General features: G+C 45.2%; 1 protein-coding gene across 1 annotated transcript in view; it reads left to right on the top strand.

Annotated features, from left to right (window-relative positions):
• Positions 1-9,037, top strand: part of VSNL1 (visinin like 1) — a 120,752-nt gene extending 111,715 nt beyond the window's left edge. Inside the window, exons 3-4 of the mRNA XM_061433261.1 lie at positions 4,768-4,983; positions 8,075-9,037. Coding sequence (XP_061289245.1) covers positions 4,768-4,983; positions 8,075-8,272 — 414 coding nt within the window. The 3' untranslated portion in view covers positions 8,273-9,037. The remainder of the gene's footprint in view (positions 1-4,767; positions 4,984-8,074) is intronic.
• Positions 9,038-17,732: the final 8,695 nt, after the last annotated feature.

Genomic DNA, 17,732 nt, shown 5'->3' with positions numbered 1-17,732 from the left:
GCAGGCGTTATTAACTGGCCATTTGCAGCTGCTTCCCTAGCTTCCCAGGTGGCTCAGTGGTAAAGAATCTGCCTCCCAATGTAGGAGATGCAGATGTAGATTCAATCCCTGGTTTGGGAAGATCCCCTGGAGGAGGAAATGGCAACCCACTCCAGTATTCGTCCCTAGGAAATCCCATGGACAGAGGAGCCTGGTGGGCTACAGTCCATGGAGTCTCAAAGAGTCAGGCACAACCCAGTGACTAAATGTTGTTTAGTCAGACAAAACTAAACAATCTGTTTCTCAGATGAGGTGTTTTTTGTTTTTTGTTTTTTTTACTTTCCTTTTAATGGAAATACAAGATACACTAGATTTAAATATTTTGACCAAAAGTAGAACTGTGTGTGTATACATGGGCATAAAAGAGACAATGGAAATTAATTGAAGTTTAGCTATATTAGATTATCTAATATAGTTTTTGAAAATTTTTACAACAAAACTTATTTCCTTTTAAACAAGTTGCTATGGGCTGACTCTGTGTGTCCCAAATTCATATGTTGAAACTTCATACCCAAAATGATGGTATTAGGAGGGAAGTGCTTAGGTCACGAGGGTGGAACCTTCATGAATAGGATTGAAGAAAGTGAAAGTGTTGCTCAATTGTGGCCAACTCTTTGCAACTCCATGGACTGTAGCCCACCAGGCTCCTCTGTCCATGGAATTCTCCAGGCAAGAGTACTGGAGTGGATTGCCATTCCTTTCTCCAGGGGATCTTCCCAACCCAGGGATCAAACCCAGGTCTCCCACATTTTAGGCAGATTCTTTACCATTTGAGCTACCTAGGAAGCCCCATGAACAGGATTAGTGCTCTTATAAAAGAAACGTCATAGAGTGTCCTGGCACCTCCCAGAATGTGAGGACACAGCAAACAGTCAGCAGAATGCAACCCAGAGGAAGGCCCTTACCAGTACCTGACCATGCTGGCATCTTGATCTTGAACATCTAGCCTTCAGAACTATGAGAAATAAATGTGTGTTGTTTGCTAGCTACCCAATCCTTGGTAGTTTTTTATGGCAACCTAAGGGCTTCCTAGATAGCACTAGTGGTAAAGAAACTGCCTGGCAATACAGGAGACTTAAGAAACTCCGGTTTGAGCCGTGGGTCGTGAGGATCCCCTGGAGGAGGGCAACCCACTCCAGTATTCTTGCCTGGAGAATTCTGTGGACAGAGGAGCCTGGTGGGCTGCAAAGAGTCGGACATGACTGAAGTGACTTAGTATGCACACACAAAGACACAAGTGAAATATATAAAACTGTATATATATATATATATATATATATATATAATTTCAACTTCCAAGTTTTTTATTATATTAAAATATTTGGATTATTAATAACACAAAAATTATTTCTACATCAATATTTAATGCAGGAGTTTATCCAAAATACATTGAATTTAAAAATACCCTTCAAGCAATAATACTGTCCAAATACTTGTACTTCTCAGGCAGTGTTTTCCTCTGAGAGAAGTAGATATGAGTTCAAGACCCTGATTTCTTCCTACAGAAACTGAAGGGAGTATGGCTTCATTTTTTCTGTCATGCCCCATCCAGAGTTGAATTATTTCATCAAAAGAAGGATCATTCCCCTGATTCAAAAAACTTGAAGTACTCAGAAAATGATAAGATGAATTTTCTAAAGGAAACAACCACTCCAGATATCTGAGGGCTCTTCATCACACACTCTGTTCCTCCAGAGAAAACATGTTGGCTTTAAAAGTCAGTAAACAGACCTTCAGCAAGGCACATGCAACTTTTATAGCTCAAAATTTACCATCGATTTTTTTTTTCTGAAGGCCTTCCAGATCTAAATTAATTTTTAATACACTGACCTAAGATGCCCAGCTATTTTCAGATAAAAATATCAGAAGGCCTTTAACTTAGAAGGATGCTGTGAGATGTAAAATGGGTAAAGCACTGCACCACCAGAAACCCACAGGGATGGAAAAAATTATACCTAGTGGACTCCTGACACTGGGTGCAGAAAGACTGATGGATAAAAGTCCCCAGGGAGACCTTGGAATCCACCAGGGGCTCAGTCTGCTCTGTTTTTAGGTTATTGTATTTCTCAGGTACAGGCTCTGCTCAAGACCCCTGAACACAGACGACACATTAGCAAACAGCACCCCCTTAGACAGGAAGACCGCCCAGGCAGAGGGCACACATGATGCTTAGAATAAGAAATAAACATATTTGGTCTTAGTCCTTGGTTCCTGGTACAGAAGTTTCTAAGACTCTTGGAATCTCTGGAGTGATCAGTGTCCGCATGCTTGTTCAGTCATGTCCAACTCTTTGCAGCCCCATGGACTGTAGCCTGTCAGTCCACGGGATTTTCCTGGGAAGAATACTGGAGTGGGTTGCATTTCCTTCTTTAGTGTCTATTGTATGTTAATAAGATGAGTGTATGTTAATAAGATGAGTGAGGCAGGATTGTTGAGGGGGCGGCTGGTCCCAGAAAGACAAGGGGCAGATTAGAGAACTGGAACTTCCAGCCCCAAGCCAGACCTCCAGTGGAGACAGGGTGTCTGGAGATTGAGTTCAATCATCAATGGCCAATGATTTGATCGATCATGCTTGCATAATGAAACTGCCATTAACTATGGGGTTCCAGGAACTTCCAGGCTGATGAAAACATTCAAGGGCTGGGAGAGTGGGGCAACCCGTGCTGGGAGCTCCATGCATCCCTTTTATTACTCTATGCATCTCCTCCGTTGGATTGTATCCTTTATAACAAACCGGTGAAGTGAAGTTGCTCAGTTGTGTCTGGCTCTTTGCGACCCCATGGACTATGCAGTCCATGGGATTCTCCAGACCAGAATATTGGAGTGGATAGCCTATCCCTTCTCCAGGAGATCTTCCCAACCCAGGGATCGAACCCAGGTCTCCCTCATTGCAGGCAGATTCTTTACCAGCTGAGCCATCAAGGAAGCCCAAGAATACTGGAGTGGGTAGCCTATCCCTTCTCCAGCAGATCTTCCTGACCCAGGAATCAAACTGGGGTCTCCTGCATTGCAGGAGACCCCAGTAACTCCAGGCCATTAGGATCAGAAGTGAATTGACCTGTAGGACACCCAGCTGGGATACAGAAAATTGGTTGTTGTGAGGAGAAAAAAATAGAACCCCCCAACTCCTCCCCCACCATGTGGTGTTATAAGTGTTACAAATAATGAACAGTTCAGAATATAGGAGGCTCATAGTTACAGAATGAGTTGTTTGATTAGAAAAGAAGAGATGGTCAAGTTTTTATTTCCCAAGATTAATAAAATGATTGTTACTGTTTCATGCCACCAGGTTTAGGGGTAGCTTCTTACACAACAAGAGCAAGCACCTGATCAGATACTGGTGTCTGCAAGTTGACACCAGATCTCCCCACCCCTGCCCCCAGGAATGCTTGTCTCATCCCTGGGCCTCCTGTATTCGCCCCTTACATGAAATGCTTGTCTTTTGTTTCTGGAGGGAGATTTCCTACCATTCAATGTGCAGTGTAGGGTCAGTGGGTAGCAGGGCTTAGCGGGTCCCAGGTCAGGATGCACAGTGAGAAAGAGGACGCAGTCAGAGAGGGCATGATGCCAGCCATCTGTGTGTGGCCAGCCTGACCCACTTAGCAAGTGGCAGCACCCACGCCAGAATATGAATGCCATGGCATCCTTAGGAATCTGCTTTGGACTTTGTATTTAGTGGAATTCTTCATCCAGAAACACGAATGCACCTTCTCTGGTTTAAAACAGCACGTGGTTTGTTTTTGTTCAGGGATGGGACGAGGTTTGCTTGCTAGTTTCCTGTGCTCCACCTGGAGAGAATGTCTTTTCCTTTTTTTTTTTTTAAATATTTTTATCAGAGTATAGTTGCTTTACAATGTTGTGTTAGTTTCTACTGTACAGCAAAGAGAATCAGCCCTACATATACTTATATACGTATATGGAGGATGTCCTTTAGCTTTGCTAGGGCAGAGGGTCAGGCATCAGAGCTCCCTGCTGTGTGTGGCAGGCCCAGATGTGTGTCCAAGCCCAGGGCCATGGCCACGGTCTCCGTGGTCTTCCCACTTTGGGGTCTGCACCCCCTCCTCCTCCTGCGTCCCTCTCCTGTCTCCTGCAGCACCCTGCTGGCTCTGAGAAGACACCTCTTTATGTCTCTCAGAAATAAGCCCAGTCATGTTCTATTTTTAGTGGGTCTTAAATGCCCCGCAAAAGAAAAGTTTCTAGAAAAAGGAGTTGGACGCTGGCCCAACACCCAGAGGGACCTTGGTGGGCTAGGGACCGGGAGCCACTGGCGGGAGGTCAGGGCCACCTTGCTCAGGCCCCACGGGCAGTGAGCCTGGATGATGACACCCGGAGAAATGTGGGAGTCCAGGTCATACTGCCCTGTGCAGGAGAGAAGTCAGCTGGCTGCCCCGTCCTAGACCTCGAGGGAGAATGACAAGAAAGGCCACAGAGGAGGAATTCTAGCAGCCCTGATCCAGGTCCCACCAACCTCAAAGCCCAGTGTCTCCAGCCTCACCCTCAGGCAAGAGCGAGGAGCCTGGGAGTGAGGACGCATGGGGAGACCGCTTCCTTGTGCCCGTCCTTAGCCTTGAGTGTTGGGCCAAACCCGGTCCACATGGGCAAGCCTGACCCCCTCGCCCCCTGGGAGGGCTGGGAGAGCCCCGGGCCAGCGTGTGGCACTGGGCTTTCACTTCGGGGCCTGCGATTCTTCCCCTCCTGACAGGTGACCTTGTGTGTTCTGCCCTGTAGTTCTTCCCATACGGGGATGCCTCCAAGTTTGCCCAGCACGCCTTCCGCACCTTCGACAAGAACGGGGATGGCACCATCGATTTCCGAGAGTTCATCTGCGCGCTGTCCATCACCTCCAGGGGCAGCTTTGAGCAGAAGCTGAACTGGGCTTTCAACATGTACGACCTGGACGGGGACGGCAAGATCACCCGAGTGGAGATGCTGGAGATCATCGAGGTGAGGCCCCCGGGTGTTCTCAGGGCCTGGGCTGCTGCAGGCAGAAACGCAGACCTTGGGAAGAGCCTCCCTGGGCACAGGCCTATGGCAGGTCCCCTGCTTCCCCACCAGGAGCCCTGGCAGGCCTTGAATCCTCTGTCCTGTCCCCTGCCTCCATGCTGGATAATGTCTCAGCTCCAAGCTGCTGGGTTCTGACTGTCAACCACATTTCAACCAGCCATGCTCTCACTGTGAGATCTTCCACCAACATAAGCCTAGAGGGTGAGAAGGATGGTATCAGGACCCAGCTTCTCTAGCCCTTGGCTTAGCTCCGCCCTGCTGGACGCCGCTCTCTTCTTCAAGCCAGCTTCCCCACGGTGGGCACAAGATGCTGCCCATGGTCCCCAGTTTCCCATCATTCCACGTAAACAAGCATCTTCCTCAGTTGCCTGTGCAAATGTCCCAGGACCCCCTGCCCACTGCTGCAACCTCAGTCTTCAACACCACTCCTTACACACTGAGTGTGAGATACCTGGGCCTTGGTTTTCCTGCAACACACAGCCTCACATCAGGGCCTTGATATCCTCTCCCTCTGCCCAGGACCGCCCCCCAGGTCCCCTCATTCCTCTCAGGGTTGCCCCTTCATCTCAACATCTTGGCAGGCCTTCCTCCCTGAACTCACATCCCCCTACCCCTGGGCCATCTAATCCCTTACCAACATTTTTTTTTTTTTTTGGTCATAGATTTTATCACTGCCCTAAATTATCTGATACAATAGAACACAAGCTACATGTACAGAGAGGGCCGTACTCTCTCACTGCTGTATCCCTCCAGCCTAGAACAGTGCGGGAGCCTGCTGAGCACTCACCCGCTGATGAATGAGTCATGCCTCTTCACTCACTGTCTTAGCTTGTGTGTCCACCTCTGCGCTGACAAGGTGACCCAAAGAGGGAAGGCAGGACCAAGTGTCTCATCCTGGAGCTGGGGCAAGGCCCTGCCCAGACCACAGGGCTGAGATTTGGGGTGGGGGGGAAGCAGAGGTGTACATCCCCAAAGCAAAGCTAAGGGGTGATGGCGAGAAACAGTAGCCAAAACCCAAGTGACCCAGATGCCCTCTCTGCTATGCTGACTCTCCTCCCTCTGGGGCCGCTTCCCAGCTCAGTCAGCTCTGACCTCTGGAGCCCTGCCTTCCACTTACCCACCTGCACCAGCATCTTTAGTCCCTTCTCTACCTTTAGTACCCACTTCCCTTCCCAAGTAAACTGGGAGACCCAGTAAGGTTCAGGCATGGAGTTGGCTATAGGGCATTGAGCACCAAACCATCAATGTCTTTATGAAAAAATGATAATGAACCTACCCTTCAAGACTGTGGTAATGATTAAGCACCTGGCACACTTTCTCTCAGGCTTCCCTGATGACTTGGTGGTAAAGAATCTGCCCGCCGAGGCAGGAGACACAGGTTCAGTCCCAGGGTCGGGAAGATCTGCTGGAGAAGGAAACGGCAACCCACTCCAGTATTCTTGCCTGGGAAATCGATGGACAGAGGAGCCTGGTGCGCTACAGTCCAGGGGATCACAAAGAGTTGGACACAACTGAGCGACTAAACAAGACTTCCTGTCATGTAGGAAATGCTCAGTACATGGCAGTTCACTGTCAAGGCTCTGTCCCTCTTGGAAATATCCACCTCGACTCTCAGCTCCTTTCCTTCTAATCAGCCGTGCCCCTTCTTCTTACTCCCTCTGCACGTGGCTCCCTATCTCCTTCTCCAGTATTTTCTCCAGCTTCTAGCCCTCTGCACTTGCACCCTGGCACCCCTTCCTGCCTCCAGGTTCCTTTTTGCTGAGTCACCTTTTCAGAACCAAGTCTCAGTAACTGATACAGCCTTTACAGCATCTCTGTACTTCAGGAGCTGCTCATTCATTTGGTCAAAAGTCTTTATAGAGAGGTTCCTCCATGCCACGCACAGCTGTGCACACAGATCCGGCTATCCAGCTGACATCCATTTGCTTGCATGTCCCCTGCAGCCTCACTGTCCATCCAGGGCTGCTCACCCTTGAACACTCACCACTGGCCACTTCGGCCTCTACCATGCTTTCCACCTGGGCTTTTCACCTTTTCCTTCAGGGCTCTGGGCCCATCCAGATCTTCTTTACCCTTTAAGGTTTAGGTTATCTCGCCATCATCATAATCCAATTGTAGAACATTTTTATTCTCCCAATAGGATACCTTATGCCCATGGGTATCCCCAGATTTTGAAAACTACCCTTCTACTTTCTTTATGGATTTGTCTCACTGAACATTTATATAAATGGAATCTTACAATATACGTTTGGCCTTTTATATCTGGCACTTTTTTGGACATTTATCTATGTTGTAGCATCTGTCAGTATTTCATTCCTTTCTGTTGCTAAAATCATATTCAATTGTACAGATGCATCGTATTTTATTTATCTCTTTGCCAGTTGAGTATTTGTGCTGTTTCACTTCAGGGCTATTATTGAAAATGCTGCTATATGTTTACCTACAAGTCTTTGTGTAGATGAGCATTTTAAGGCACTTTCCTAAGAATGAAACTCGTTTCTACCTTTCATTTCCATTTTGAGAATTACATGTGTGCAGTTTAATGGAAAATGGAATCATCTTACTCTGTTCTTTCACTCATGAAGATAGTCCCTGACTCGCAGATCCCTCTCAGCTAACTTCTTTCAGGGCTTAATTTTACTGGTGCCCCTTGCTTGCTTTCTTGACAGATTGTAAGTCCCTTATTAGTTGGGATCAGATTACGGTCCATTTCATCTGGGACCACTTCATCTTTTCCTAGATCTCCAAGGAGTAGAGCTTGTTGATTACCATCTGACCTCAAACTCAGAAGTTTCCAAACTGAGCTCATCATTTTCGTCATTCTTGGTCTCACCACAACTCTTTTCACTCACTTCCTCTAGCCCGAAAAATTAGGAGTCATGAAATTCTTCTCTATCCCGTTAGTCATGAGACTCACACCGATTTGATTACACCACTCTCTTATTTAAAAGCGTTTAAGGAGTCCTTTGAAGTAAATTTAAATTCTTTACCCCATCCGAGGTGAACTTTATGATCTATTTGTCTTCCCAAGGCTATCTACAAAATGGTGGGCACAGTGATCATGATGAAAATGAATGAGGATGGCCTCACGCCCGAGCAACGAGTAGACAAGATTTTCAGCAAGATGGATAAGAACAAAGATGACCAGATTACACTGGATGAATTCAAAGAAGCTGCCAAGAGCGACCCTTCCATTGTACTACTTCTGCAGTGCGACATTCAGAAATGAGCGGAGGTCAATGCTATGGACTGCACAAGAGTATCAATGTTCCATTCAGTCTGCAGCTATTAACACACACACACACACACACACACACAGATATTGCTTGGACTACCTATAAATGGACTTGCTTCTTGTGTTTGAAACACTTGTGTGCATGAGAATGTCATTTGCTAATGAATTTTAAAAAGCATATATTCTAAAACAGACAACCTGCCACAATGTGATATGTGTAATATCATTTCATAAAAAACCTTCCTCCTCCAAAGCCTGGGCAGAAATGTGCTGCAAAGAGTTCTATGATTTCTTGTTCATGTTTTGCTAATGCTTGTGTCTCCTTGATTACATAATGTTAGTAGCACTGAGACCCCCATGGTAATGTAACTGAATTTTAAGCTGTGTCACCATTCTCCTGTAAAATAGTACTAGACAGACACACCGAGGAGATCTTGACTCCTCTGTATGGTCCACACACAAGAGCTTGTATTATCAGTGAATATAAATGTATGACGTTTGCATGCCTTTTAGGTTTGCCTTAATTCTTACCTCATTTGCACCCTATCAACCTGGAAAGAGCTGTGTTGGAATTAATGCAGTATAAACCTTACAAACTCTGCTAAATGACTCATAAATATATCTATAATGTGCATATACTCAAAGATATTATTTATTGAAAGTAAAAAAAAAGATGGATGCGTATTGATTTCTGCTTGAATTTTCAAAGGCTTCCAAAGAGGTGGAAATAGATGTCCCAAATAAATTTATAACATTTGACTTTTCCCCTCAGTTCTTATTTCATAATTTTAAATTGGAAACAGATGTTTCATGATCATCCAGGGTCGGTAGCAACAAACGTACTAAATTTCCCTTTGAACACACAACTTGGGAATTCAAAGACGTAGTGACAACCAACGGGGAAAAAGTGACTTCTCAATACTTCATCCTGGCCCTCAGAAGAGGGAAAATTAATATGGCATGTCAAGTTTAAATAAAACATAAAACTTGCTCATTCTCAAAAACTGCTCACTATATGACAATACATGCTATCTCAGTGTGACTGTGTGTTATGTTTTACACAACACACTGAGTGAGAAGCGTCCTGCTGGCAGAAAAGGGGCCTTCTGTCTTGCCAAGTCATAAACGTACTCGTGGTTTTAAAGATGGAACAAAATCCTGACCGTTTTGAGCTTGAGGAAGGAAGGCAGAGATTCCATGAAGAGCCCTAGGGGCAGGTTTGCATTTTCAGAGCAAGCATGGATGAGACCGGTTTCTTTCTCCAGGACCATCCAGTAGAACTTGCTGGGATGGTGGAAACTTCTGCACTGGTTGTGTGTGACTTTGGAGCACTTCAAGTTCAGCTAATATGACTGGCAAACTGAATTTTTCATTTTAATTAATTTGCATTTAATTTGCCCCATGTAGCAAGTTGTCATCGTATCAGACAGTACAGTGCTAAACTGTTCACTTTTTATGGACTGCCTTTTTTCCTAAATATTCGTCCCTTGTCTGTCTTAGGATCCTTAAGTGAGACCTGAGACCAGGACCTGACGATTCCATTCATCTATTCAGCAAGAAGCTGGGAGTGAGCAAAACTCCCCACAAACTCTCAGGAGACCGGTGGTACCTGAAACCCTGCCAGACCACACTTCCGCCCCCAGAAAGAACAGTCCCAAGGGCTCATAGGACTTCCGGGTGCCCTTAACCCTGTACTTGGTGAGTCCAGAGTGGAGGCAGGAGAAGATGGGGTCATTCAGAGCCCCCAGTACTCTCTCCTCTGATTGAGGGTGGTGTGGAGGTGGAGGGTCGAGGAACTGGGAAGACACCTTAGAAAGGCACTTGGTGAAATCAAGCTCGAGTTAATGAATTCTTAGCAAATTTTGACTGATCACCTATAACGCCCCCAACACCATTCTTCTAGGGAGAGACAGACAGTAACCACACACACTCCAATTGTAAGAACTCTGAAGAAAAGCACAAGAGGTGAAGACAGATGGAAAACGATGGGATGCAGCAGTGGTGTTTGCTCTAAGCTGGTTAGGTGACACTGATGTAAGACCCAAGTGACGGAAGTGAGCCACATGGGTATTTGGGGAAACAAACTCTCCAGGGTCTTCCTTGGTGGTCTAGCAGTTAAGACTCAACATTTCCACCATAGGGGCATGGGTTTGATCCCTGCTCAGGGAGCTAAGATCCCTCATGGAACTAAGATCCCCCATGCCCCTTGGTGCAGCCAAACAAACAAGAACAAAACACACCCTCCAGCAGACTCGGTTCAGTTCGGTTCAGTCTCTCAGTCGTGTCTGACTCTTTGCGACCCCGTGGACTGCAGCACACCAGGCCTCCCTGTCCATCACCAACTCCTGGATTTTACTCAAACTCATGTCCATCAAGCCAGTGATGCCATCCAACCATCTCATTCTCTGTTGTCCCCTTCTCCTCCCGCCCTCAATCTTTCCCACCATCAGGTTCTTTTCAAATGAGTGAGTTCTTCGCATCAGGGGGCCAAAGGACTGGAGTTTCAGCCTTAGCATCAGTCCTTCCAATGAATATTCAGGACTGATTTCCTTAAGGATTGACTGGTTAGATCTTCTTGCAGTCCAAGGGACTCTCAAGAGTCTTCTCCAACACCACAGTTCAAAAGCATCAATTCTTCGGCGCTCAGCTTTCTTTAAAGTCCAACTCTCACATCCATATGTGACTACAGGAAAAACCATAGCTTTGTCTAGACGGACCTTTGTTGGCAAAGTAATGTCTCTGCTTTTTAATATGCTGTCTAGGTTGGTCATAACTTTTCTTCCAAGGAGCAAGTGTCTTTTAATTTCATGGCTGCAATCACCATCTGCAGTGATTTTGGAGCCCAAAAGAATAAAGTCTGCCACTGTTTCCACTGTTTCCCCATCTATTTGCCATGAAATGATGGGACCAGATGCCATGATCTTATTTTCCCAGCAGACTCACTGGGAAATAAATAAAATGTAGAAATTGGGCCAGCAAATGAACATCTTATTTGTTTTAGTCCTCACTGCTGTACTAGAGTAGACTGTTGCAGAGGGCTGAGAGCAGTCTGGCAGTATTGGTTAGAATAAGTGCACATATGCCCTCTGACCCAGCATCCCCACTCCTGGGTATGTTGCCCAAGATGCTTTCACAGGGGTCTGTATGGGGACTTTTCCCAGCATGTCTATGACAACTCTGTTTCTGGTGTGGGGACTGGAGGCGACTAGTGGTTCGTGACTAGAAGACTAGGTAAGTAAGACATGGTGCATTCACCCTATGGCCTACTTACCTTCAGCTGGGAGCCGACGCCCACACATGGGTTTTAACAATGCTGAAAGGGAGAAAGAGCAACAGTGAAACCTGTTGCACAGTATAATACATACAAATGAAGCATGCATTCTCACAAAAGAACACTAAAGACACATAAAATAAAAGGAAATATCACATTAGAGTTGAGGGGTGTACCACAACATTTTATCCTCTCCAAGCGGTGATGGCTTAAAATAGAAATCATCATCTTAATATTCCTCACAGCTACTGTGGGTCGGGAATTTGAGAAGGTTCACCTGAATGTTTCTGGTTGGGGGCTGCTCATGCAGTTGCAGTCACATGATAATTTGAGCTGAAACAGGTCCCTGGAGCAGCCTGGAGTGGAGAGGGCATCTCTCCCCTTCCAACCTCAGAGCATCTCCACATAGGCTAGTTTGTGCTTCCTCACAGCATGGTGACCTCACAGCAGCCATAGTACTTACCTGGTGGGTCAGATCTCCACCACAGGCATTCCTGCAAAGAAACTGGAAGTTTCATAGTCTTTTCTGCTGCTGCTTAGTCGCTTCAGTCGTGTCCGACTCTGTGTGACCCCATAGATGGCAGCCCACTAGGCTCCCCTGTCCCTGGGATTCTCCAGGCAAGAACACTGGAGTCTTTTCTGACCTAGCCTCAATTGTCATGAAGTAGCACTTCCATGGCATTCCACTGATTACAGGAAAGTCACAAACCTAGCCCATAATCAAGAAGGAAATTAGATTCCATGTCTTTCTTAATGGGTTTTTAAAAGTTTCTAGAAGAACAGGAGCAATGTTGTTGCCACCCGTTTTGGAAAACCATTGGCCACAGTCTGCCCTGTAGCCACGATCCATCTCTTCCACCTTCAAAATGCATTCACCTGCTCCCAAGTAACGACAAAAGTCTCATCCCATTATGACTTCAGGGTGGGCTTGAAGCCCCAGATCTCATCATCTAAAGGCTCCTCAGTGTTGGTTCATCAGATGTAGCACATTGAGATCATTCTTTTTAATCCAAAGGCCTGTGGATAACCAATAGGTAATTATCGCCCCCTTTCTCATCTGCCTTACACACCATAGAATGTTGGGATGGGGAAGCATAGTCAAAGCTATGGTTTTTCCAGTGGTCATGTATACATGTGAGAGTTGGACTTTAAAGAAAGCTGAGTGCTGAAGAATTGATGCATTTGAACTGTTGTGTTGGAGAAGACTCTTGAAAGTCCCTTGGACTGCAAGGAGATCCAACCAGTCCACCCTAAAGGAAATCAGTCCTGAATATTCTTTGGAAGGACTGATGCTGAAGCTGAAACTCCAATCCTTTGGCCACCTGATGGGAAGAACTGACTTATTTGAAAAGACCCTTATGCTGGGAAAGATTGAGGGCAGGAGGAGAAGGGAACAACAGAGGATGAGATGGTTGGATGGCAACACCAACTCAATGGACATGAGTTTGAGTAAGCTCTGAGAGTTGGTGATGGATAGGGAAGCCTTTCGTGTTGTAGTCCATGGGGTCATAAAGAGTCGGACACGACTGAGCAACTGAACTGAACTGAAGCATAACTACAGTAGAGACACACTTTGAGAAAAGGGGAAACTGGAAAGCTTGAGGTAGTCTCTGGTCCATAGCAGTTCTGACATCCAGCTAGGGACATCTTGTAAATTCCTTGATTAAGACTCAGTCCTACTTTCTGCTGGTTGTTCTCCGTGGCTTTTGGCTCTGCCTTTTGTGTTCTTGTTTCTACCTTCTGAGTTAGCCTTCCTTTTTCATAAAAAAGTAGCCTGTTTATAGCTGAGTGGTTTCTCTGCTTACTGCCTGCCCATAAGGTTTCAGGAGTACAAAAACTTGTTTTTATTTTTGTACTGTCTCTTTCAGTCTAAGCTGATACAATTCTTTAAAGAAAAATCTTATAGTTTTTTTATGGATCAGTTTACAAAGTCCTATGAGAGGGGACTGGAATGCAAAAGTAGGAAGTCAAGAGATACCTGGAGTAACAGGCAAATTTGGCCTTGGAGTACAAAACAAAGCAGGTCAAAGGTTAACAGTTTTGCCAAGAGAACACACTGGTCATAGCAAACACCCACTTCCAACAACACAAGAGAAGACTCTACACATGGACATCACCTGATGGTTAATACCGAAATCAGATTGATTATATTCTTTTCAGCCAAAGATGGAAAAGGTCTATACAGTCAGCAAAAACAAGACTGGAAGCTGACTGTGGCTCAGATCATGAACTCCTTATTGCCAAATTCAGACTTAAATTGAAGAAAGCAGGGAAAAGCACTAGACCATTCAGTGTGACCTAAATCAAATCCCTTATGATTATACAGTGGAAGTGAGAAATAGATTTAAGGGCCTAGATCTGATAGAGTGCCTGAAGAACTATGGGCAGAGGTTTGTGACATTGTACAAGAGGCAGTGATCAAGACCATCCCCAAGAAAAAGAAATGCAAAAAGGCAAAATGGTTGTCTGACGAGGCCTTACAAATAGCTGTGAAAAGAAGAGAAGCTAAAGGCAAAGGAGAAAAGGAAAGATATGCCCATTTGAATGCAGAGTTCCAAAGAATAGTAAGGAGATATAAGAAAGCCTTCCTCAGTGATCAGTTCAAAGCAATAGAAGAAAAGAACAGAATGGGAAAGACTAGAGATCTCTTCAAGAAAATTAGAGATACCAAGGGAACATTTCATGCAAAAATGAGCACAATAAAGGACAGAAATGGTATGGACCTAACAGAAGCAGAAGATATTAAGAAGAGGTGGTAAGAATACACAGAAGAACTGTACAAAAAACATCTTCATAACCCAGATAACCACGATGGTGTGATCACTCAGCTAGAGCCAGACATCCTGGAATGGGAAGTCAAGTGGGCCTTAGGAAGCATTACTACGAACAAAGCTAGTGAAGGTGATAGAATTCCAGTTGAGCTATTTCAAATCCTAAAAGGTGATGCTGTGAAAGTACTGCAGTCAATATACCAGCAAATCTGGAAAACTCAGCAGAGGCCACAGGACTGGAAAAGGTCAGCTTTCATTACAATCCCAAAGAAAGGCAATGCCAAAGAATGCTCAAACTACTGCACAATTGTACTCATCTCACACACTAGCAAAGTAATGCTCAAAATTCTCCAAGCCAGGCTTCAACAGTACATGAACCATCAATTTCCAGATGTTCAAGCTGGATTTAGAAAAGGGAGAAAAACCAGAGATCAAATTGCCAACATCTGCTGGATCATGGGGAAAGAAAGAGAGTTCCAGAAAAAACATCTACTTTTGCTTTATTGACTACTCCATTTGACTGTGTGGATCACAATAAACTGAAAAATTCTTAAAGAGATGGGAATACCAGACTGACCTGCCTCCTAAGAAATCTGTATGCAGGTCAAGAAGCAACAGTTAGAACTGGACATGGAACAAAAGACTGGTTCCAAATAGGGAAAAGAGTATGTAAAAGGCTGTATACTGTCACTCTGCTTATTTAACTTATATGCAGAGTACATCGTGTGATATGCCAGATGGGATGAATCACAAGCTGGAATCAAGATTGCTGGGAGAAATATCAATAACCTCAGATATGCAGCTGACACCACCCTTATGGCAGAAAGCAAGGAAGAACTAAAGAGCCTCTTGATGAAAGTGAAAGAGGAGAGTGAAAAATTTGGCTTAAAACTCAACATTCAGAAAACTAAGATCATGGCATCCAGTCCCATTACTTCATGGCAAATAGATGGGGAAACAATGGAAACAGTGACTTTATTTTTGGGGGCTCCAAAATCACTGCAGATGGAGACTGCAGCCATGAAATTAAAAGACACTTTCTCCTTGGCAAAGTTATGACCAACCTAGACAGCATATTAAAAAGCAGAGACATTACTTTGCCAACAAAGGTCCGTCTAGTCAAAGCTATGGTTTTTCCAGTAGTCATGTATGGATGTCAGAGTTGGGCTATAAAGAAAGCTGAGCACCGAAGAATGGATGCTTTTGAACTGTAGTGTTGGAGAAGACTCTTGAGAGCCCCTTGGACTGCAAGGAGATCCAACCAGTCCATCCTAAAGGAGATCAGTCCTGAATATTCACTGGAAGGACTGATGCTGAAGCTGAGACTCCAATACTTTGGCCATTTGATTCAAAGAACCAACTCATTTAAAAGACCCTGATGCTGGGAAAGATAGAAGGTGGGAGGAGAAGGGGATGACAGAGGATGACATCACCGATGCAATGGACAGGAATTTGAGTAGGCTTCGGGAGCTGGTGATGGACATGGAAGCCTGGTGTGCTGGAGTCCATGGGGTCGTAGAGTTGGATACGACTAAGTGACTGAACTGAACTTATAAAACCCATGCTATTAGCAAGGGTCCATTGTGTGATTGCTTGGGAACAACACCCCTGATATTCTTAACTATGGTTTAATGAAGAGCACCCAAAAGTCAAACCCTCAGAAAAAGGGGTCTTTTATCTGTCTGAAAAGGTCTAAAAGCCCTGCCTTAAGTCTTTCTGAGGTCCTAAGCAAGGGTCTTACAGTGTTCTACCCTGAATTTTATTTTGCACGGAAGCCTCTCCATAGTGTAAAAATTAGTTGTCATCTGGGAGAGGGTGGAAATAAAAACTAGTCCTGGCTCCTTATATGTAACTGCTGACCTTTTAGTTCATCTCTCCTCTCTCATGTTTTGTCATAGGCAGCAAGAAACCAGAAGTAACTTTTCACATTCTACCTACACGTCTCTTCAGCTAGATCACCAGTGGATTAGGTACATTTCCTACTTTCCATGTTATTAGTACCACGGCATCAGCTATGCCAACTTTCCATCAGTACATAACAAGGGTCCCCTTTTCACTCCTGCTTCCAATGGCATTTCCCTCTTTTAGCTCTCACCAAGAGCATCCTTGAAATGCTTTATTTTCTAACACTCTCCCCAAGGCCCTTTTAAGCTTCCATGAGCATCTTCCTCTAGGTCCTTTCAATTTATGTGCTTGTGAATCTAAACTTCAAGGTCCTTCCAACCAGTGCCATATGGTTTAAATTCATTTTTATTTGGTTTTTCCTTTTCTCAGATGCCAAAATTTGTTTGTTACTAATACTATGTGACAAATCCCCCCAAAACTTAATGGCTTGAAACAATAACTACTGTATTATCTCCCATGGTTGTTTGGCCAGGGTGTCAGGAAGGACTCCGTTGGGCAGTTCTGGCTTGGAGATCTCATGCAGATGGACAGAGACGGGGGTTTTGGTGGGGTTGGAGCAGCTGAGGGTGGCTGGGCACTTCTCTTCATGTAGTTCCAGGGCTTCTCCAAGTGGTTTTCCAACACAGGCTAGTCTCGTTCAGGCTGCCTCATGGAGTGGCAGCCTCAGGGAAGTCAGACTGCTTCCATGGAGGCACAGTGATCCGGCATGAATGTTCTAGAGACCAAGGTGGGACTTCTCTTTCTTTTCATTGCGTTTTCTGACTGAGCCACCGAAGTCAACACATTTTTACATACTGTCATTCTAGTGGTTATAAGTGACATACAAATCTGTAAGAAGGGAATTAGACTCTACAAAGCAAGGTTTTGGAAGATGACGGAAGGGATCTCTTGTGTGGTCATCTTTAAAAAATATAATCTACCTCAGGGAATGAAGAAAGGAGGTAGAAGGAAATAAGTATTGCATGGACCAGAGCTGAAGGTGAGCCATGACAATTTCTGGAATCAAGTTCCATTTAAGCATGTGTGTGCGCGCGCGCACACACACACACACACACACTCAGTGACAAGGATGCTCAGGAACCTGTGTCCCTCACTGCGTGCACGTACACACACACACACGCACACTCTCAGTGACAAGGATGCTCAGGTACCTGTGTCCCTCACAGCACAATCACACACACAGCCCTCAGTGACAAGGATGCTCAGGAACCTGTGTCCCTCCCAGTGTGTGTGCGTGCATGCGCGCACACACACACACACACACACACAGAGCTCAGTGACAAGGATGCTCAGGAACCTGTGCCCCTCCCAGCCTCAGTGGTCCCTTGAGAAAGGAGAAGTTATGGGCATCCTCTCATCATTCAGTGGCCTACGTTCTCTGTTTCAGCTTACACTCAGCTATTTTGATTACCCCGTCAACTGGCTCTTTAACTCCTGCTGTCCTGAAAAGAAAATGCTTCCAAATGTCTTACTTTTATGCTAACTTGAACTCTTTCATTAGTTTGAA

Source organism: Bos javanicus, chromosome 11 (genome assembly GCF_032452875.1).
Source record: "Bos javanicus breed banteng chromosome 11, ARS-OSU_banteng_1.0, whole genome shotgun sequence".
Classification (NCBI taxonomy): Eukaryota; Metazoa; Chordata; class Mammalia; order Artiodactyla; family Bovidae; genus Bos; species Bos javanicus.
The sequence above is the reverse complement of the archived record's forward strand: the minus strand, read 5'-3'. Positions and strand labels throughout refer to the sequence as shown.